Source organism: Lynx rufus, unplaced genomic scaffold (genome assembly GCF_022079265.1).
Source record: "Lynx rufus isolate CCGP_SWC_20201006 ecotype Redwood Valley unplaced genomic scaffold, mLynRuf1.p SCAF_2, whole genome shotgun sequence".
Lineage (NCBI taxonomy): Eukaryota > Metazoa > Chordata > Mammalia > Carnivora > Felidae > Lynx > Lynx rufus.
The window spans coordinates 213,907,130-213,930,128 of NW_025814834.1; the positions used below are offsets into that span (position 1 = coordinate 213,907,130).

Sequence of the window (22,999 nt, forward strand, 5' to 3'; positions counted from 1 at the left end):
ATTTGTAAATCAGTATTTGAATTACATTTAAGATGTCATTGGTTTCAACAAGAGTTGACTTTGAGAGGATTGGAGAAATTCTTGTGTTCAAATATACCACGTATGGATACACGCAGGTAGCACCATGAGCAGAGAGCCCTCTGGTGTCTCTCTAAGGCAGCCTCAGTCTGAGCTCCCACTAGAATACCTGCTGGAATCCAGCAATAGAACTTCTCTAAGTGGAGAAGATGGACCCAGTGGTCTTTGGATGCTTCTCAACCTCTCTATGTGTACCATACCTTCCTCCTTCCTCCCTGGGTTAGTGACCCTCCCCTTTTCTTCCTTCTTTCAATCTGGAGGTAAACAGAAGGTATTGTTTAGCCACTACTTTGCCTGTCTGTGTTCTCTGGTAAGGACCCACTGAAAGAGAAAAAAAAAAAAAAAGAACCTACCTACTCTTTGTCCCAATTTAGAACTAAAAAGGATATTATTTACCAGATTGAAATATTTCTCTTTAAATCCAAACACCTGATCCTTGGGCCATTTGAAGGAGAATGGTCTTAGCATCAAGATAAAATGGATTATCTTTTTGTATATCCAACAAGTGCTTAAAGTCAGATGAAATTTTCATCTTCATATTCGGAGTGTAAATTTCTTGTCAGCTTTCTATTTTCCCTGGAGTTTTCAATTGCCTTTCTTTTTCTTGTTGATAAAAGAATAATGTGCCTTCACCATATGAAGTTTTTCAAAGGTACTACTCATAAAGTTCACTGCAATTCTTTCTTTCATTCCTGCAGACAAGACAATTCACTGGAGCCCTCTTTCATTTTACCCCTCTTATCTGGTTCAATTGGTCTGCAACACAGCTATCATTCTGGGACTTCCCTTTCTTGCTCCCCTGGGACAGAGTCACTGTTTTCTAGATTCATGGATTTTTGTTTCTTGTCCCTCATTTAGCTGGATTACGTTTTCAAGTACTTTCTAAAAGAGGACACGAGGGAAAATCTTTCTACCCTTTTATGTCTGAAATGTTTTTGTTCTGCTCTCAAACTTAATTGTATCTTAACTGAAAATTCTAGGTTCAGAACTAAGAAGGAGCTGATGTGGTCTGGTGGAGAGTACTCGGGGCTAAAACTCAGTATCCTTGTGTTCCAGCTCTAGCTCTGGCCCTATGATTCTCTCCATCTGTAAAACTAGGTTGTGAGATCAGATCACAGGTGGTGGCAGGTTCTAAATTGACCCTTAAAGACATTCTGTGTGGCCAGCACAGTGACCCAGTCATCCCTCTCCTGGGTATTTACTCATGAGAGACAAAAATATATATTCACACAGAGTTGTACAAGAATGTTTGTAACTGCTGTATTCATAATAGCTCCAAACTGGAGGGTTGCCTGGGTGGCTCAGTTGGTTAAGCATCTGACTCTTGATCTTGGTTCAGGTCATGATCTCATGTTTTGTGGGTTCTAGCCCCACGTCAGGCTCTGTGCCTACAGCCTGCTTGGGATTTTCTCTCTGCACCCCTCCCTCCTTCTCTCTCTCTCTCTCTCTCTCTCTCTCTCTCTCAAAAATAAATAAAATTTAAAAAATAGCTCCAAACTGGAAATAATCCAAATGTCTGTCAACTAGTGAATGAATAAATAAATACGTCTATTATGTCTAGGTGTGGGTAATCTTCATTCATCCTGCTTTGCTCTTGGTAAGTCCTTTCAGTCTGAAATCTTGTATTTTTCAGGTCAAGTATGCAAGGAAAGTTGGGGCACCGCTGTGGGTACAAGGCCCGGAGCACACAGTGACCAAGTCAAGAGGGCCATGAGAAATGGGAATGCAGAAGACCTAAGACTTGGGGTTGGGAGTGCACCGAGGGAATTATGGCACTTCTGCTGACATGAGGCCTGGGATGTACCAGTGTCCCCACTGGAAGGGCCATGCCAAGGTGGTCACCAGACCTAGGCTGGGGCTATGAGGTTGCAAGGGACCGTCGACTCTGGGAGCATGACTGGGACCAGATGACCCCACCCATGCGCCCTGCTGAGAGAGTGTGCAGCAAGAGCAAGAAAAAGTAAATGCAGCCAAGAAAAGCCTCCTTCTTCCTGCAGTGGCTCCCCAGCACCCTCTACGGGCAAAGCTTAACATCACGTTCACGAGGAGAAATGCGGAAAGAGTCCAGCCCTTTACTGCACAGCAGGAGCTGAGGGTGCAATGAGAGTTGAGAGGCCACCATTGGTAACAGGCACACTTTCTAAAAGCCTTTTTTTTTGGTCCTCTATTTTCTTACTATTTCTTTTTCATTGCGTTCTGTTCTCACTTTATGGATGTAGCAACTTGAATTTTTCTGTGGACACTAGTTTACTTATTTATTTATATTAAGTTTATTTCTTTTGAGAGAGTGAGTGGGGGAGGGGCAGAGAGAGAGAGAGAGAGAGAGGGAGGGAGGGAAAGAGAGAGAATCCCAAGTAGGCTCCACACTGTCAGCACAGAGCCCAACGCAGGGCTCTATCCCATGAACCTCTGGATCATGACCTGAGCAGAGATCAAGAGACACTCAACGGACTGAGCCACCCAGGCACCCCCTGTGGACACTAATTTAAATTTTTAAACTTCTATTGCTATTCCTGAAGCAATTCCTATTGCTCCATCCATAGTAAATGTTTCTGTCAATGTATCTTGCTATTCTCTTTCATGCTGCTGGTTTTCCTTACCAGTCTGGATATCTTTACTGCTCACTCATATTTACTTAAAAAGAACTACACTGAGGGGCTCCTGGGTGGCTCAGTTGGTTGAGCTTCTAACTTCAGCTCAGGTCATGACCTCGCAGTTCTTGAGTTTGAGCCCCATATCGGGCTCTGTGCTGACAGCTCAGGGCCTGGGGCCTGCTTTGGAGCCTGTGTCTCCCTCTCTCTGCCCCTCCCCCACTTGTGCTCTGTCTCTCGCCCTCTGTCTCTGAAAAATAAATTTTAAAAATAAAAATAATAATAATAATAAAAAGAATGATGCTGAATATTCCAGCATGTCCTTTTCAAAGTGGGTCTCTTCCCTGAGTAGGAGATCCACCCAGGAACTCTGGGCCCATGGGGGGAGTGCAGGCTGGCAGTTTTCACTCCAGGGTGACTCGGCAGGGGTAGCCTATCGACAGGGCGTACTCCCAAATACACAACCAAAGAGGGCTTTACAGCAGGGTGGCAGTACCCCCACCAGTAGCCCTATGTTTCCCTGGATACTCCTTCAGTATCTTTAGCCAAAAAGTTGACAATTTTCACCAGAGGATGAAAACTCAGGTACCGTCTGTTCAGACTGGTCAGTGTCCGTGGTAGGCCTCTGTTACAGGCTTTAATTTTTGTTTTCAAGCTGAAGTTGCAACCCTCTGTACCTTTCAATTCTCCATCTCGCTCCCATCCCATCCTTCCTTTTACTTGCCTGCTCTGAGCACAGAGCTTCTGTGGGGTCTTCAAAGCAAGTTACCTCTCACATTTCCTGCAACACTGAATCCTGGGGGGAGCTTTCCTTCCCCTGGTTTCATCCATCACCACCCTTCCCTCTGTTTTCTACCTTCTAGAAATTTGCTGAAATCTCATCTACTGATGAACCGTGTTTTGGGTTTTTTCCCCCACCATCAAGAATTTATAATTTTCTGCACTCTGGCAAATGTCTACCATCTTTTCTTTTTCCTTTTCTCTTTTTTCTTTCTTCTTCTTTTTTTTTAAGTAAGCTCTACACCGAACATGGGGCTTGAACTCACAACCCTGAGATCATGAGCACCATGCTCTACTGAATGAGACAGCCAGGCACCCCAAATGTCTACCATCTGAGTTGGAACCATCTTCAAAAATTTCATTTATCTGTCTTGAGTCATCAAACAGCCTTTTAAAAACAAGTCAAAATTTTACAAACCCAACACCTTCAGAAGGAAGAATTTTAAAAAATATTATCAGAATCTCTTACCAAAATGCCAAATCTAGACTTTTCTTAAGTTTATTTATGTTTTGAAGTGCCTGGGTGGCTCAGTCGGTCAAGCATCCGACTCCTGGTTTCTGCTCAGGTTATGATCTCACAGTTCATGAGATTAAATCGAGCCTTGCATTGGGCTCTGAGCTGACAGTACAGAGCCTGCTTGGGATTCTCTCTCTCTCCCTCTCTTCCACCGCCCCCCCCCCACAAATACATAAACATTTTTTAAAATTGATTTATCTTTTAGTAATCTCTACACCCAACTCAGGGCCTGAACTCACAACCCCGAGATCAAGAGTCACATGCTCTTCCAACTCAGCCAGCCAGGCGCCCCCAAATCCAGATTTTACTCCACTTACTGGATCTAGCTATTAAAAGAAAAACCAAAGCCCAAACCTGACCTAGTTAACAGCTAGGGTTGAAGGTCATTTGCCCAGCTGGGGGTAGGGAAAAGTACAGCTATAAGGGCACAGACCTCAGCCCCTTGGCTGGGGGTACAGACTGCTTACCCTGGGGTTTGGTGGCCATGCCTGGTGGGCAGACGGGGCGGGTGACACAGTGGGCACAGGAGTTGGTGACTGGTGTGACACAGAACATGCCAGGTTGACATTCGCAGACACGAGAGGAGTTCCAGGTACAGGGTGTCTTCTCCACCAGGTCATCTAAGGGACACAGAAGGGTCACGGGGAAGGATCTGGGATGGCAAGGGCAGGGGTTCCAGAGAACCCAGGAGGGCAGAGAATTCCTTTGTCCAGAAGCAAATGCTCATATGACTCTTCCGTTGAGCGGATCTCTTGGCATGCTCAAAATAGTTATGCTAAGTGAAAGAAGGCAGGAAAAGAGAGTACATACTATGTGATTATGTTTATGGAAAATGCTAGAAAATGCAAACTCTTCCACAGTAACAAAAAGCAGAATGGTGACCTGGGAAAGGACGCGGGGTGAACAGTGGTGGGAGGGATGATAAGAAGCACAAGGAAACTTTCTGGGGGGATGGAGAGTTCATCTACCTCGACTGTAGTGATGGTTTCACCACTACGTGCATATGTCAAAACGTATCAAATGGCACACTTTAGACATCGCATTGCATTGCCTGTCAATCATACCTCAACAGAGCTGTTAAAAGAAAATAATCTAGAGGACAGGGTGAGTGGGCGTGCACATAGGTGGACCCACGCTGGCCATGCCTTGATCATTCTTTAAAACTGGGGAATATTCCACAACCGTTCCTGACTCTTTCTGCTTCTCAACAGGTCTGACGTTTTCAATGACAGAAAGGGGTTTTCCCCCAAAATTAAAATATTAGAGGTTTTGTGAACAGAAAACATATAATAATGCATTTACATATGTTCAGAAATAGTTTGTGTGCTGTACGTGGGTGAAAATAGAATTACGGCGTTATTAGATTAGACAAATATGACTTGGTCATTAAGGGCTTTTCTCAGTCAGCAGGATACTGAAAAGACCTCTAATGATAAAGGACCTCACACTTTCTTCCTGAAACCTCCAGAGAGAGTGGGAAGCAGAGAGGCTCTGGAGAATTTGTGTGGAGGGCAAGAGTGAGCTCAGCAGTGAGAGAGGTGAGACAGGACAGTAATAGCTATTCTCATGATTATAGCTATTGATACCTTTGAGTGCCTGTGAGGCAGCATTAATACAATCGAGGTGAGGGGGGTAGTACTCTTAGCACTCTGCTCAGATTAACCTGGTTTAACCTATTTAATTCCTGCAACAGCTCTCTGGGAGAGTACTATTATTATACCCATTTTACAGATGAGGAAACTGAGGCACAAGAAATTAAGAAACGTGCTTATGTTTAAGAGTGGAAAGGGGTGGAGCCAAGATTTGAACCCAGCCACTTGAGCTCCGGAGTCTGTGCTCTTAGCCCCTGTATTGCACCCACTGCTTTGCAGGGCTTCAGCCTTAGAGCTAAAGGAATTCTCAGACCCACAGCCACCTCCTGCTTCTCTATCTGACATCGTGGCTATGACAGGTTACATTTGTCCAAAATGGCCAGAGCAACATTTTGGCCCCATCTGCTCGTCTACGCCTCTGCCACTTAGCCATCAAGAAGCCTGATTTCTTTTCCTTCCAATGACTCAGTGCGATTTGCGACTGCCTCAACAGGTAGAAACCGGCAGAAGTTACGACGTGTGATTTCTGAGGTAACGTCAACAAAAGGGATATGGCTTGTGCCCACCCCTCCCCCTTCCTTGGAGTCCAGCCACCAGGCCTTGAGGAAGCCCAAAGTCAGCCATATACAGGCCAACACAGACAGCATCGAGGCCCCAGCCTGCGGTTGGCATCAAACCCGGACCCATGAATGAAAATGCTTCCAGATGATTCCAACCTCCAGCCTTCACACTTTCCAATGGAAACCCCAGACCTCGTGTAGCAGAGGCCAGCTGTCCCCATAGTGCCCTGTCTGAATTCTGACCCACAGAATTCACGAGTACAAAGAATGGTTTGTTTATTACCACAAGGTTTGACAAAACTTGCTATGTGGCCTCATAACTGGAACAGTGGCCCCTGGTGACCACAAACAGTGTTCTTTTTTTTTTTTTTTTTTTTAATTAAAAAAATTTTTTTTTTTTAACATTTATTTATTTTTGAGACAGAGAGAGACAGAGCATGAACGGGGGAGGGGCAGAGAGAGAGGGAGACACAGAATCAGAAGCAGGCTCCAGGCTCTGAGCCATCAGCCCAGAGCCCGACACGGGGCTTGAACTCACAGACCGTGAGATCATGACCTGAGCCGAAGTCGGACGCTTAACCGACTGAGCCACACAGGCGCCCCAACAAACAGTGTTCTTTCCTCTTCAGGCCTCCCTGGACTTCAGGCTGCATTGTTGTGTGAAAGAAACTCTGGACAAGGAGACATAATCACACATTCCTCGGGTCCTGGGCAGCTTCCCCTGCCCTCTGTGGCCCTCACAGACGTCATGGGGCAGCTGGTATTGCCGTAAGTGAGCTGACTGTCTACACAGCAGGCACCCAGCAAGTGCCGGTCCAGGGCATGCGCTAAGGGACAGCGCAGGGAATGACCACAACTGAGAACCTCAAAGTTCAAACTCTAGCTCTGGCTCTCACAAGGATGTGTGGCCTTTGTAACGCCTCAGTTCCCAAAGCCTCAGTTTTCTCTTCTGTAAAACAGGGATATTTGTAATCCATGCACCATAAGGTAGCTACTAAAAATAATGAGACAAGTTTAGAACAGGGTAGGTTATGACAAAGCTTCCTTGCAGGAGTGAGAAAATGGAAGCTCTCTGAAAAGGGATCACTGCCATTAAAACCCTATAATCACAACTGGACTCAGAAAATCTAACTGCTCAAAAATGCTAGAATGGAGAGCTAGGCTCCTGAGGACTCACCAGTCCCAGAACAAACTCAAGGTTTTCCATCCCAGATTCTCGGCCAAGACCCCCTGCACCCAGAGGGAGCCCGAGGAGGGGAGAACGTGGCCCTTACCTCGAGCACAGCTCACACAGGCCGTGCAGCGGCCGTCCCTGTCCAGGTAGTAGTCGGGCTCACACTGCTTCCTACAGTCAGGTGACCCCTGGGGACACGGCGGCTGCGGGGTCAGCCCTGGGGAAAGAAGCAGACAAGCTCCAGCCCAGGCCACCTTGGCAGAGGCCCCATTCACCACCACCTCTTCACCCAGTCGCCACCACCAGCTCCCAGGCAGACTCCTCACGTGTCAGATCAATCTGCAGAGGGAGTCCTGAAGCCCAGAGAGGGAAGGAATGTGTCTACAGCCACACAGGAAAAGAGCACTGACTCCCTCTGAACTGCCCCTCTGCTTCCAGGCCCTTCCCTCTGAGATCCGTCATTGCCACTACACTAGGGCCCTCTCCCCAGCCCCACCATGTCACCACCCTCCTCAAAACCCTGGGGCCACTTCCCTCTGAGATCAGCCACGAGGCAAGGATGCCGACTACCACAGCTTCCGCTCAGTGTGGCCCTGGGGTCCCAGGCGAGGCAGTAAGGCAAGGAAAGGAGAGACAAGAAGTGAGGCCAGGAGAGGAAGACACCAGGCTGCCAGGGACAGATGACATCATTAGGTGCACAGATTACACAAAAGAATCGGCAGATACGTTATTAGGACTCACGGTGAGTTTAGCAAGGTAACTGGATATAATGTTATTACATCAAACTCAGCTGAGTGTCTATACATTTGGGTTGAACCCTATGAGACTGCAATTGTGACAGGTTAGGCTGTCACATACTGACTACTCACACGGTTCAAAACAATACTAAAAATGAAGACTTACAACCCGCAATACGGAAAAATACAACACCACTGTCATCATCATCAGAAACATCAAATACCTAGAAATCTAACACAAAGATGTAAATCGTTCTACATGGAAACTAATAAAACATCATTGGGAGAGAGAAGTTCAGCTGCCCTAAGTAAAATTAAATACATAAAAATAAAGATGGCCGATCTTGATTTTCAGTACGAATACAGACCGTGAAAGCTGGGCCTCATATAAATAAATAAACAAACAAACAAACAAACAAACAAATAAATAAATAAAGACAGACAGACAGACAGACGGCCTGAATAAACATACGGCTTTCCCGTGTACTTGATGCTATAAAAATACGGATTCTCTCTAACCTGATCCACAGATTCAGTGCAATCCCGATCAAAATCCCAACGGGACATTTTGTGGAGTGTGAAAGGCTGATTCTAAAGTCGATGCAGAGATGCAAATTACCAAGAAGAGCCAGGGCAGGGCTGGAGAACAGAGATGGGGAAGTTGTTCCACCATATACCGAAAATCTCCTGGAGTCGAGACCGCATGGCATCCACACAGACCAGACAAAAAGACAACGAACGGAAAGGAATATGAAGTCCGCATCACAGCCAGGCACCTATGGACCTTAGATTTACCCCAACAAGGCATGCAAATCAGCGGGGAAAGGACAATTTGTTCGATAAAAGGCGTTGGTTCAACTGCATATCCATGTGGCCTCTTGCAACATGACCGCTGCCTCCGCCACAAACAAAAGGTAGGCAGACAGTGGATCTAAACGTGAAAGGCAAAACAGCAATGATCCTAGAGAGTAATGCAGGATGTCTTTGAGACTTCAGTGGAGACTTCAGCGAACACAAGGCAGGACATAAAGAGAAAAGATGGACCCACGTGATGACTTTAAAATTAGGGACACCTCTTTAGCGGGGCACCTGGGTGGCTCTGTTGGTTGAGCAGAGACTATTGGTTTTGGCTCAGGTCCTGATCTCATGGTTCTTGGGATGGAGCCCCACATCGGGATCTATACTGACAGCCTAGAGCCTGCTTGGGATTGTCTGTCTCCCACTCTCTATGCCCCTCCCCCGTGCTCTCTCTCAAAATAAATTAATGCGCTTAAAAAATTTTTTCAATTAAAACTGAACAAACCCTAGAGACATGAAAACAAAGACTTGTTTATCACTGTTAACTGTAGCCAAAAGTGGAAACAACCCAAATCCAAACACTACTGGATACACACAGTGTATACACCCATACAACAGAAGGCTGGTCAGCGATAAACAGGAGAGAACTGAGGACCCCAATCTGTCACCACAGGAACCAGGAGGGCGTCATATCCACACCTGCTCCTTTGCCAGGACCTCGGTGTCTGGCACACAGCAGGCACTAAGCTGTCAAATGAATGACTTCTTCCTTTATCCCCTCTGGCCCTCGAAGCCTGCAGCCCCAAGGGACCTAGAGACCCTCTTCTCCCTGGACCAGGAGAGACCCACCTGCCCAGGGGAACGCCACACACAGGTCGCCTGCCAGTGAGACGCCGCTGCCCTGGGAAACAACCCAAAGCTTCTCGAGAAATTACCTGGATCTGGACTGGGCTTCCTCACAGAGGACGGAGAGCCGGGGGCCCCCGTCTTTTTGGAATCATCTTCGGGGGTGATGGCAGTGCCCCCTCCAAGGAGCGTGGTCCTGGCACCGGAGCTCACTGAGGAGGTCACCAGGGGCCCGGCCTGGGCACTGGTGTCGCTGAGAAAGAAGCCGGAAAGGGCACTGCCAACCCTCCTGATGACGCAGGGAGGTCTGTGCTCGGGGGTAACCGCTTCCACAGCAAAGGGGTTCCCAGCCCCTCAGCCCACAGCCTCTGGCAGCCCCACCGTCCGCTCCTGGGAGCCACGGCTGTGCTGTCTAGACCTTCTCTCGTGCGCTCGGGCAACACGCGGCACACGGTGGGGGTCAAGCGACTGTGGGGTTGACAGAGAGGCACCCTGGAGTCCTGATACCCTGGGCCAAACCCCACCCACACCACAGCCCAGCTGTGCTCTGGGCATCCTGGGGGCTGGGACAGCCCCATGCCACATTCAGCTGGAAGGGAGAGGGCCGGGAGTCACCTGGTGGGCGCCTGGCAGTCTTCTGGGCCCGTGCCGAGGTCAGGGCTGGTCACCGGGGAAGGCCGCTCACACACAGTATCCATCTGCGCTGTGCCTGCAGGGGATCACAAGGTGGACAGATGTGCTACCGAGGAGCTTGGAGGCTCTAGGAACAGATTCTTTCCCACCACGACCCACAGTTTGGAATGAGGTGCTTGGAAAACGCAGCGGCCATCTGGTGTTTGTGCCTGCCCAGCACCCCTTCCCCCTCGGGCTAAGCCATCCCGATTCTCCCCGGAACACTCTCCCCAGTCTCAGCATCCGTGCACGGGGCTGAGGCCGACTCACCACCCCACCCTCCCAGGAGTAAACCCAGACGACTTTGGACCAATCAATCCCTTTGATTCCTCTGACCCCGAGGAGCTGGTTCAGCGGTGGGCACGTGACCCCAGCCACGCCCATGAGGTACAATATCATGGTTTCAATCATGGCTGTTGAAATTGCAGGAAGGAGAAACCGTCTTTCTACTGGGTTCGGGTAGGAAGCAAGCTTGGATCTGGGGGAGCAGAGGTGACAAATAGGTAAAGACAGGGCTCCTGGATCCAGCCATGCCTGATACTACCCAGAGCCAGCACCAGACTTTGCAGTTACATCAGCCAAAAAATTTGAGATTTTGTTACGTGCAACCCAAAGACTCCTGAAGAATCCTGGGTGCAAACACGGTAAAGAGGAAAAACACGTAGCACTTTCCATCAGGTGGATCTGAGTTTGCCTGCCACCTCTGACACGTCCTCACTGTGCCCATCACACTGCGCGATACAGAGTAAACGCCCCATGAACAGCGTGTCCTTTTCCCCTTCTAGATCTCTGTCCCATTGCTTGGAAACAGTCCCACGTGTGCGATTACGATCTGAAGGCTTCAGTGGAGGGGGCCTGAACAATGCTCACGTGTCTCGTATTTCCGAGTGCCCTGGCGTGACGAGGCCTGGGTGTGACATTCAAAGTCTAGCCCAGACATTCCCTGCTCTGTGGTCTTGAGCGATTTACCTGCCATCCCTGGACCTCAATTTCCCCCGTTCTAAAATGGGGATACTTCCGTCTACTTTCTGGAGTTTTGAAAATTTCAGGAGGGAACACCTATGTAAGCTGCCCCATGCGGCTTAGCTACCGGCTGACGCTAAAGCCGAAACTACTGTCCATCTTGCAGCTGGAGAGTTGCCCTTGGGAGCGTCCACGTGGGAGCCCAGAAGTCAGCCAGCAGCGCTGTCCCACAGAAATATGATGTGAATCACGCTGTCATTTTAAATTTCCAAGTAACCCCTTTTTAAAAAGTAAAAAGAAAGATAAATTTTTAAAAAAGTAAAAAGAAACACGTGAAATTAATTTAATGTATGTGACCCAATATATCTAAACTACAGAGGTAGACGAGCAACATAACGATAATTAATGAGATGTTTTACATTTTTGTACGCCTGCAACTGGCCACCTTTTAAACGCTCCGTGGAGGCATGTGGCCAATGGTACCGCTAGGGGCAGCAGGGGTCTAGGGGCAGCAAAGGGGGGGGCTCGGGCGCCACCATGCGGCAGTCGCAGGAACACCACCAAAACAGGGCCTCCTTTCTGGAGCGGGTCCAAGGGCCCTGGCTGGAACAGAACTCTAAACCGATGCTAGCAGAGATGCAATTGTTTCAGAGCTGGAAGGTCCCCCAGGGCCGTCTACTGGCAACTTTACATTTCCCAGATGGGACACTGAAGCCCAGGATGGGGTGGGAGCATGCCCCACGGCTGCAGGCGAACAATACCCCGGGGACCTGGTGCCCAGCCCAGAGCATTTTCCACTCCACCCCCCCGGCCCTGTTCGCAGGTGGCGCGCTGCCGCAAGACCCTCAGCACAGCATTTGTGTGACCCGGGGAGAACTGGGCCAGATTTGAGCCCCACCCACCCGCAGCACTGAACTGTCCGGGGCCCCCATGTCCTTCTGCATAGATCTCTGCAGAGAAGATTCTGTGCCTGGCCTTGAGCAGGCAATGGGGAGATAGATGACCTCGGCCCTCACGCATCTACGGCCCAGGGAGGGAGGCCAGCGTTGATCGAACCAAGACAGACACCGGTGTTCACATCCGTGTTGGAAAAGGACTCCGTGTGATGAGAGATCACAATGGAGATGTGACCTGTCACAAGTCATGGCACTTCCTCTTGAGGAAGTGAGGTGTGGACAGAGAGGCCAGGCTGAGCAGGAGGTGACCGAGTGAGCAGGAGGAGAGGATGTGCTGAGGGGACACCACGCACAAACGCCTGGTAGGAGTGGGAAGCACCGCACATCCACGGAGCCGAAAGTGAGCAGACCAGTGGGGCCAAGAAAGGAGGGGGCCGGCGGGTGTCTGACCTGGAGGAGGGAGGGGGACACGGCGCGGGGTCGCGTGCAGGGTCACGTCCTGGAGACTGCTCGTGCGAACCCGGACTGGGTGCCCTTTTCCCTAGTCCTCCCACTAAGGACAGCTAAACGCCCGGGCACATGTATAAAACATGCATATACGTGCTTTATACAGATAAAAATATGTATGAAACAAAGAAGGCTCTGAACAGTGGAGAGGAGAGGGTAGCCCTTGGAACCCTAGGAAGGACACAGTGGCAAGTCCCCTGGGGTTTCTCTTTGTTCATAGATCCCAGACATGGAGCCCGATAAACCAGCAGCCCAGAAATGCCAACGGGAGCAGAATTAAAGAAATCCCTCCAAACACCTGTTCTCTTTTGCCAAAGGATCATGTCATTATCGCTGTAGAAATGAGAAAATACTGAAGTGTTTTTATGGCAGGTGTGTGGGGGTGAGAGAGACAGGCAGAGAGAAATCAGATTTGGTTAAGCAGAGTGGCTCTGCCTGTCAGCCATGGGCAAGGAATGACAGGAGGCAATGGGGTGGGAACGGGAGACAGAATTGGGGAGCAAAATCTGGGCAAAATCTAGGCCTGGGCTTTGGAAAAGGACCAGCTGAGGAGAAGGAGCGTCATGGGCTCAGTGTTGGCACTTTTCTCCCTAATGGGTGTAGCTCTCTGATTCCACCCTGCAGCCTCCCAGCCCGTGTGGCTGTGGCACCACTAGTGGGCCATGGTCCAAAGCCCACCCACTCTCCAACCTCCCTCTGAAACGTGCTCTCAATACCACCTGCACCGGATCTGTGGCCCTTACCTCTTTTCTGGCCTCTTTTCTGGCCCCTCGTACTGTCACAAAATCAGAAGCTCAGAGAGGGTAAAGCATGTGCCTGAACTCACACGGCAAGTTGGAAAAGAAACCCGAGTTTCTCCGCTCCTCTAACTCCCAATGCCTCGACTGTGAGTTGGGAAAAACAGCCCCAATACCCTGGGAAAGTCCCGGGACAGAAGACTGGAGTTTTGCTCTTGTTTTTCAGGCATCAGAGAACTTCTGCCCCGAGTCTCCACTAACCCAACACTCCTCCAGCCAGGCCTGTGTCTCAGGCCATCAGGGTCTCTCTCAGCCTGGGACCCAAAGTGCAGGGGAGAGGCTGGGGGGCTCTGAGTAAATGGTACACCCACAGCATCTCGAAAGGAGACATGTCAGTCCAACAGGAAGGAGGACGGAGAAGGTCAGAGGTCATCTGGAGATCTGGGACGGTGGTGGAGGCGGGGTACAGCTTGGCACAGGTCTTGGTGCTGGGCTGAGGGTGGGGATACTTACCCTGGACCTTGACAATCATCCCTTTCGGGCAGACGGTGTGGGGGATGCAGCGGGCACAGGAGTTGGTGGCTGATGTGGCACAGAACGTGCCCGTGCGGCACTCACAGACGCGGGAGGAGTTCCCTGAGCACGGCATCTTCTCCACAAGATCGTCTAAGGGACACAGAGACGGGCATGGGAGGCAGAGGGAGGACCGGGGAAGGGATCCAGGGACCCCTCAGGGACAGCCTGGCACGTGAGACAAGACATCATTCTGGCCTCCCCTCGGGCAGGGAGCCCGCACACCCGGCCCTTCTTTCCAGAGGGTTCCTGCGACGAAGGCAAGATGGCAGGTGGGGCCTACGAGGCAGCCTCCACTTCCCGCTCATATCCCCAGACGTCATTACCATCATATTAAAAACAAATTCATGACCCCATTAAAATGGGCAAAAAAGACACGGAGAAACCTTGAGTGCATATTGCTAAGTGAAAGAAGTCAATCTGAAAAGGCTACATGCTGTGTGATCCCAACTCCACGACGTTCAGGAAAAAACAAACTACAAAGACACTAGAAAGATCAGTGCTTGTCACGGTTAGGGAGGAGAGCCCTAAATCCAATAATCACAGCAGTATTGTTTATAACAGCCACAAAGTAGATATAACCCAAATGTCCATGAACCGATGAATGGATAAACAAAACGTGGTGTGTCCATACAAAGGAATGTTATTCAGCTGTGAAAAGCAATGACCCAGGGGGTGCCTGCGTGGCTCAGTCACTTAAGCATCAGACTCTTGATCTTGGCTCAGGTCAGGATCTCACAGGTTTGTGGGATTGGGCACTGAGTCAGCAAAGAGCCTGCTCTGGATTCTCTCTCCCTGTCTCTCTACCCCACCCCTGCTCGCTCTCTCTCTCGCTCTCTCTCTCTCGCTCTCTCTCAAATAAATAAATGAGCACTACAATAAGAAAAGAAAAGAAAAGAAAAGAAAAGAAAAGAAAAGAAAAGAAAAGAAAAGAAGGAATGACTGGTACTACAACATAATGAACCTTGAAAACACTGCAAAGTGAAAGAAGCCAGTCATGAAAACCTACATATTGCATGATTCCATTTCGATGAAATGCCCAGAGTAGGCAAATCCATAGAGACACAACCTAGATGAGTCACTGTAAGGGCATGGAAGAAGGAGTGAATTGGGAGAGAAGGGGTTTCTTTTGGGGGAGGCGAAAATGCTCTGAAATCAGATAGTGGTGGTGGTGCCACATTGTGAATTTAAAAAAATAAATAAATACTGTATTGCACACTTTTTTTTTTTAATTTTTTTTTCAACGTTTATTTATTTTTTTGGGACAGAGAGAGACAGAGCATGAACGGGGGAGGGGCAGAGAGAGAGAGGGAGACACAGAATCGGAAACAGGCTCCAGGCTCTGAGCCATCAGCCCAGAGCCCGACGCGGGGCTCGAACTCACGGATCGCGAGATCGTGACCTGGCTGAAGTCGGACGCTTAACCGACTGCACCACCCAGGCGCCCCTGTATTGCACACTTTAAAATGGTGAATTTTACCAACTCCTGGCTGGCTCAGTTGGCAGGTCATGTGACTATTTATCTCAGGGTCATGAGTTCAAGACCCATGTTTGGCATAGAACTTATTTCAGAAACTAATAAATAAGCAAAGAGTGTAATTAAAATGAATTTAAAAGAAAACAATGGTGAATTTGATCTCAAGAGAAAAAAAAATCACCGGTATGAGTAATTAACAAATGCACACATCCCTGCAAAGCAACACAGGGCATCCTTGGTCAAGCAGCAATGAAGACTTCCTAGAATGTGGAAGGCAGATAGGATCGCATGGAAGGAGACCAAAGCCCAGAATATACCCAAGAGGATTACTCTGGGAGCGGCTCTGGGGTGGGGTACTCCAGTCTCCAAGTGGGTGAGGGCAGGGGCAGGCCCCAGGGAAGCCGATGGGGAGTGCCCCAGGGGGTCTCCCCACACTTCTCATCCACTGATGCCACAGACACAGAAGCCAAGCATCTCCCCCAGGAGACTCTCAGGGGAGGTATCGGGACAGTGCCCTGGCTGGTCATACCTGGGAAGAAGGGAGCCTGCAGACCCAGAAGATCAGCCACTTAACAGAACCCCTCCCAGTGGTCATCAGATAGGATGTGCAGAACTAGAGGTCACCACCCATGAGAGAAAACCAGCACCAAGCAAAAAGACCTCCAAACTCAAAAAAACTCTTGAGAAAGCAGGTAATCGAAAACAAAAAACAAAGCAACAACAACAAAAACAGAACGAGCTGTTAGAATCAGTACAATTAATATTCTCAGGAATCGGCAGCTATAAAACAGAATCCCCTGGAGCTCAAGGAAGGGCACAAAGGAAACGGAAGCCATAAAAAGAAACCCCCTGGGCACAATGTTGTGTTCACCAATTCAAGTGGGCTCACAGAAAGACTACATTTCCCAGCCTCCCTTGCAGTTTGGTTTGGGTCATATGATGGCATTCTGGCAATGGGACGTGGACAGAAATGATAAGGGCTTCTCCCAGGCCTGGCCCCTAAAACCATCGCAGGAGGCTCTATCATCTCTCTCTTCCTTGCTGTGGTTGCACTGTTGTAGCCCCTAACTCTCGCCCGCACCCCAGAAGCAGTACTGAGGAGAGAATAAAATCCTGAGAAGTGTAGAAAATCTAAGAGAGAGGCAGGCCGGCTGAGGACAAACAGTGGACACCCTTGTTAAATTCATGTAAAACCGTGGGTGGCTTGGTTGATTTTGATCTCAGCTCAGGTCCTGGTCTCAGGATCATGAGCTCAAGCCCCGCACTGGGCTCTGCACATGGCGTTAGCCTACTTTAAAAAAAGGTTTTGGGGCGCCTGGGTGGCTCAGTCGGTTAAGCGTCTGACTTTGGCTCAGGTCATGATCTCACGGTTCGTGAGTTTGAGCCCCGCGTCGGGCTCTGTGCTGACAGTTCAGAGCCTGGAGCCTGTTTCGGATTCTGTGTCTCCCTCTCTCTCTCTGACCCTCCCCCATTCATGCTCTGTCTCTCTCTGTGTCAAAAGTAAATAAACGTTTAAAAAAAATTAAAAAAAAAAAAAGAAAAAGGGTTTTAAACCCCAGAGTAGTAGCCAAACATAATTATCACAAGCCTGAACAAAGGGGGGAAAGGTGCTGGACTGGCTAACTTTTGGGCAGGCAGGCCCAGTGGAAATCAGTAGAGACCCTGGGAGTGGATACACCTCTCTGCAGCCACAGGAGCTCTGGTAATGACCATCTCACAGAAGGGAAGGCAGATCTCTGCTCCAGCAAGGACGCCACCCATCTCTAGCTGCACTCGGCCTCCCACCCAGGTCCTCAGACTCCTAAAATCAGTTTCAAAAGTAACACTCAGGATTACCACATGATCCAGCCGTTCCACTGCTAAGTATACCCAAAAGAACTGAAGCCAGAGACCTGAACAGACATTTGTAGACTCAGGTATACAGCAGCCGTATTCACAATAGCTGACGGGCAGAAGCACCCCAAGTGTTCATCGGCACGAATGGATAAACCAAATGGGGTAGATCCATCCAACGGAATATTAGTCAACCTTGGAAAGGAAGGAGCTTCGGACACATGATACAGTGCCTTGAAGACATTATGCTAAGTGAAATGAGGCCGTCACAAAGGATAAATGTGTTATGATTCTACTCCTATGAACTTCCTGGAGTAGTCAAATTCACAGAGACAGAGAGTAGCCTGGGAGCTGCCAAAGGCTGGTGGGGGAGGGGGCATTAAGGAGCCGGTGTTTAATGGGAACCGAGTTTCAGTTGGGGCAAAAGAACAAGTGTTGGAGCTAGACATTGTTGGTTGTTGCCCTAAAATGCGAATGCACTTAAAGCCACTAAACAGGACACTTAAAAATGCCAAAATGATACATTTTATATACGTATATTTTACCACAGTATTAAGTGCCACTAAATTTTATGTTATGTATATTTTACTACAGCATTTTTTTTTAAGTAACACTCGGTCCCCAGTGAAGCTCTGAGCAGAAAGGACCAAGTAGAGCCCGGTGAGGTAGGTGGGGAGGTGGGGGGAATGTAAGGAGAAGTCACACTGTACCAGGACAGGGAGACAGGAAAAGAAATAGAAAATCTAAAAGAAACAGAAATATATTTTGGAAAGACAAAGAACCCAGTCTAAAACAAACAGAAGCCATCCCAAGCATGCTCCCCACTATAAAGGAACTTAAGAAGAATAGAAGTTTGGCAAAGGAAAAGCTCAAAGAAAAGCTGATCTTCAAAAAGGATGGGCTAAGAAGGAAGACTAGAGAGCTAAAGAAAGCAAACTGAGATGTACCGTACAGATATCCGATAAATAAATTAGCAGTGTCTTAGGAGCCCTGGCGACAGCTGGGAGGCAAGCAGCAGAAGACATGAGAAACAAAATAGAGTTCACAGCATGGAGAAAGGATCAAGAAAATATCTGTGAATGCAAGGTGAAGAGACAAAGATACTAATGCAATGAAATAAAACAGGGAGGAAAGGCAAACACAATCAAACAGAAGGATAACTAGAGTCCATTAAGTTGACATTGAGATATGTATTTAGCAGAAATAAAAATCCAGGGGCGCCTGGGTGCCTCACTCGGTTGAGAGTCCAACTCTTGATTGTGGCTCAGGTCATGAAGTCACAGTTCATGGGTTCGAGCTCTGCACTGGGGTAGAGCTTGCTTGGAATTCTCCCCTCCCTTACCCTCTGTCCCTCCCCCACTTGCTCTCTCTCTCTCAAAATAAAAAAATAAATATTAAAAAAAAGAAATTAAATTCCAGGTCAATTTCCCTGAAATGAAGGAAGAACTAAACGTGCAGACAGAAAAAAGACATTCCAGGGGTGCCTGTCTGGCTCAGTCGGTGGAGCATACAACTCTTGATCTTGGGGCTACAGGTGCTGCAGGTTGGGTGTAGAGATTATTTAAATAAGTAAAAACTTAAAAATAAAAGAAATTCCAGAATTATTTCCAAACAATTAATATCAAGGCACAGTCTGGTTCAAAGTTTTTTATCATTAAGGATAAAGAAAGAATTGTTCTTGCAGTCGCCTACAAAGGAGAAAGAAGGCAGAGAGCAGACCCCTCGCCAGCAATATTCACCATGAGAAGACAATGCACCAATGTCTACAAAGTTCTGGAGAACACAGGTCCCAGGAATAATCATATATCTGCCCAGGTTGTCATTGGAATATAAAGGCAAGAAACATTCTCAAACATAAAAGAATCCTCTGAGGGATGTGCAAAGATGAGTCCTTACTGATAAATCCCAAGGTCAGTGAAATCTAACTAACCAATCAATAAATCAAAATGAGAAAATCAGGAATGGAGAAGCTGTGGTCAATGTGCTCATAATGCACAGTGAATAAGTTTAAATAGCAAACTAATACTAACATGCCAAGGGACTGAGGGTTACAGAAAAAGAATATAAATGCCACAGGCAGTAACAATGTAAAAAAAAATACGTAAGTAATAAAAGTCAGGAAGAGGACAAGGAGGTGACAAGCTAATTACTTCATTTTTTGTGACAGGAGCCAATCTACAATATCCCATCGAAAATCTGAAACGGGGCGCCTGGGTGGCTTGGTCGCTTAAGCGTCCAACTTCGGCTCAGGTCATGATCTCACGGCCCCTGAGTTTGAGCCCCACATCGGGCTCTGTGCTGACAGCTCAGAGCCTGCAGCCTGTTTCAGATTCTGTGTCTCCCTCTCTCTCTGCACCTCCCCTGTTCATGCTCTGTCTCTCTCTGGCTCAAAAACAAATAAACGTTGAAAAAAAAAATTAAAAAAAAAAAAAAAGAAAATCTGAAACAAACAGAACATGACTTTACCATAAGACATAGTTGTTCCTTAAATGATTCCTAACTGCTTCTTGATTTTTAACACCTCTTCTTAATGTTAGAGGTGTTTTTTCTTTTTTAATGTTTATTTATTTGGAGAGAGAGAGCATAAGCAGGGGAGGGGCAGAGAGAGAGGGAGAGAAAGAATCCCAAGCAGGCTCCATGCTGTCAGCCCAGAGGCCGACGCAGGGCTCAATCTCACAGACAAAGAGATCATGACCTGAGCTGAAATCAAGTCGGATGCTTAACCAACTGAGCCCCCCAGGGACCCTAGAGGGTTTTATTTACAAGGTGCTGTCTCTTGTGATCATTTTGTTTTACTTTCTTCTTTCTCTGATACGTTTAAATAAAAGAAAATGTAATCAATCACTTGAATGTCATAAACAGTATGATCCCAACTTCTTAAAAATCCCTATTCTCAGGATGCCTGGGTGACTCAGTGCGTTGGGCGTCTGACTTCTGCTCAGGTCATGATCTCACGGCTTGTGGGTTTGAGCCCCACCTCAGGCTCTGTGCTGACACTAAGCCTGGAGCCTGCTTTGGATTCTGTGTCTCACTCTCTGTCCCTCCCCCACTTGCGCTCTCTCTCTCAAAAAAAAACCATAAAATATTAAAAAAATATTTTTTTAAATCCCTATTCTCCATGTGTGTACAGTCTGGCTGGCTATGAATCTTCCCATTCTCCGTCTCTCCCTATATATACACAGAGACGTGTCAGTCAGACATCCAATGACGGGGAATGGGCAGAGTTGGCCTTCTTCCTTACACTTCTGTATTGCTCGAATTTTTTATAATGAATGCCTGTAACTTTCATTTCATACAACACTGTCATTAATTTTAAAAACTCAAAAGATACATCAGAGAAATGCTAACGCAAAGAAGAATGGCAATATTAATATCAAATGAAAATGGAATTAAGGCATTCTTTATAAGGATTAAAGAGGTATATTTCACGCTGACAAAAGGTCCAACCCACCAAGAAAACACAATATTCATAAACACTGTACCTAATAACATAGCTTTGACACATAGAGAGAAAAAATAAATGGAACACAATGAAAATCTGATGAAAGAAAGTATAGGCAAGATGGATTTTAACACATCTATCTCTGACATCAACCTTTGGGAAGGAGACAAATATAATTAAGAATAAAAAAAAAAAAGCATATTATCTAGGGGCATGCTTGGCTGGCTTGGCTGGAAGAGCATGAGACTCTTAATCTCGGGGGTCGTGAGTTCAAGCCCCACGTTGGGTGTAGAGGTTACTGAAAAAAATAAACTCAAAAAACAAATTGTTGAAAAGAATGCATATTATTTGAAAAACACAATTAACAAGCTTGATCCAATAGGTATGTAGAGAATTTTGTACACAAAACACATTTTTCTCCAAACACACTAAAAATAGGCTTTAAAAATATCCACATTTATTAGGGCACAAGAAATCTCAACAAATTTCCCAGCCCCACCTCACAAAAACCCGCACAAAACAAAACCAACACCAGAGAGCTCACAAACCACATTCACTCACCATAATAAGAAATTAACAATGAAAGTGCTCATTGGAAGAATCTCCTAGAAGCACTTGTGATCGCAGGCAAAGAACACAGCTCCTGGTGTCAGACCACAGCTCAAACTCCAGATCTGCCACTTACCGGACTTCTGTAACTTTGCAAAGGCCCTTAACCTCCCTAAGCCTACCTCACTGGAAAGCGGGGATGAGAAAAGAACCTTCGGGGTGCCTGGCTGGCTCAGTCTGTAGAGCGTGCAACCCTTGATCTCAGGGTCATGAGTTTGAGACCCACATTGGGCAGAGATTACTTAAAAAAAGAAACATAAACTCTTCTCCTAGGAGTCTTGTGAAGATTGAACTCAATGAATGTGAGTCCCTCCCTTGAGGAAACAGGTTAACTAAGTCTCTCTAAAAACGGATGCAAACCATCATGATGATACCAACTCACAAATCCAGAGGGGTAAACTGAGGCACCAAGGGGCCAACCTAGAGTCCAGGCAGCAAATCTGCCTGCTCCCCGCCAGCCACGGACCCCGTCCTGAGAAGTAGCCCCTGGAGAGGAGAACACAGCCCTTACCTCGAGCACAGCTCACACAGGCCGTGCAGCGGCCGTCCCTGTCCAGGTAGTAGTCGGGCTCACACTGCTTCCTACAGTCAGGTGACCCCTGGGGACACGGCGGCTGCGGGGTCAGCCCTGGGGAAAGAAGCAGACAAGCTCCAGCCCAGGCCACCTTGGCAGAGGCCCCATTCACCACCACCTCTTCACCCAGTCGCCACCACCAGCTCCCAGGCAGACTCCTCACGTGTCAGATCAATCTGCAGAGGGAGTCCTGAAGCCCAGAGAGGGAAGGAATGTGTCTACAGCCACACAGGAAAAGAGCACTGACTCCCTCTGAACTGCCCCTCTGCTTCCAGGCCCTTCCCTCTGAGATCCGTCATTGCCACTACACTAGGGCCCTCTCCCCAGCCCCACCATGTCACCACCCTCCTCAAAACCCTGGGGCCACTTCCCTCTGAGATCAGCCACGAGGCAAGGATGCCGACTACCACAGCTTCCGCTCAGTGTGGCCCTGGGGTCCCAGGCGAGGCAGTAAGGCAAGGAAAGGAGAGACAAGAAGTGAGGCCAGGAGAGGAAGACACCAGGCTGCCAGGGACAGATGACATCATTAGGTGCACAGATTACACAAAAGAATCGGCAGATACGTTATTAGGACTCACGGTGAGTTTAGCAAGGTAACTGGATATAATGTTATTACATCAAACTCAGCTGAGTGTCTATACATTTGGGTTGAACCCTATGAGACTGCAATTGTGACAGGTTAGGCTGTCACATACTGACTACTCACACGGTTCAAAACAATACTAAAAATGAAGACTTACAACCCGCAATACGGAAAAATACAACACCACTGTCATCATCATCAGAAACATCAAATACCTAGAAATCTAACACAAAGATGTAAATCGTTCTACATGGAAACTAATAAAACATCATTGGGAGAGAGAAGTTCAGCTGCCCTAAGTAAAATTAAATACATAAAAATAAAGATGGCCGATCTTGATTTTCAGTACGAATACAGACCGTGAAAGCTGGGCCTCATATAAATAAATAAACAAACAAACAAACAAACAAACAAATAAATAAATAAAGACAGACAGACAGACAGACGGCCTGAATAAACA

The 22,999-nt window shown here is 47.7% G+C and overlaps 1 protein-coding gene across 1 annotated transcript in view; it reads right to left on the bottom strand.

Annotated features, from left to right (window-relative positions):
* The window catches only part of TNFRSF8 (TNF receptor superfamily member 8), a 72,623-nt gene that overhangs the window by 20,561 nt on the left and 29,063 nt on the right, over window positions 1-22,999 (bottom strand). Inside the window, exons 10-15 of the mRNA XM_047082396.1 lie at window positions 21,894-22,010; window positions 13,962-14,114; window positions 10,289-10,382; window positions 9,763-9,926; window positions 7,393-7,509; window positions 4,434-4,586 (exon numbers count right to left, since the gene is read on the bottom strand). Of these exons, the coding sequence (XP_046938352.1) occupies window positions 4,434-4,586; window positions 7,393-7,509; window positions 9,763-9,926; window positions 10,289-10,382; window positions 13,962-14,114; window positions 21,894-22,010 (798 nt within the window). The remainder of the gene's footprint in view (window positions 1-4,433; window positions 4,587-7,392; window positions 7,510-9,762; window positions 9,927-10,288; window positions 10,383-13,961; window positions 14,115-21,893; window positions 22,011-22,999) is intronic.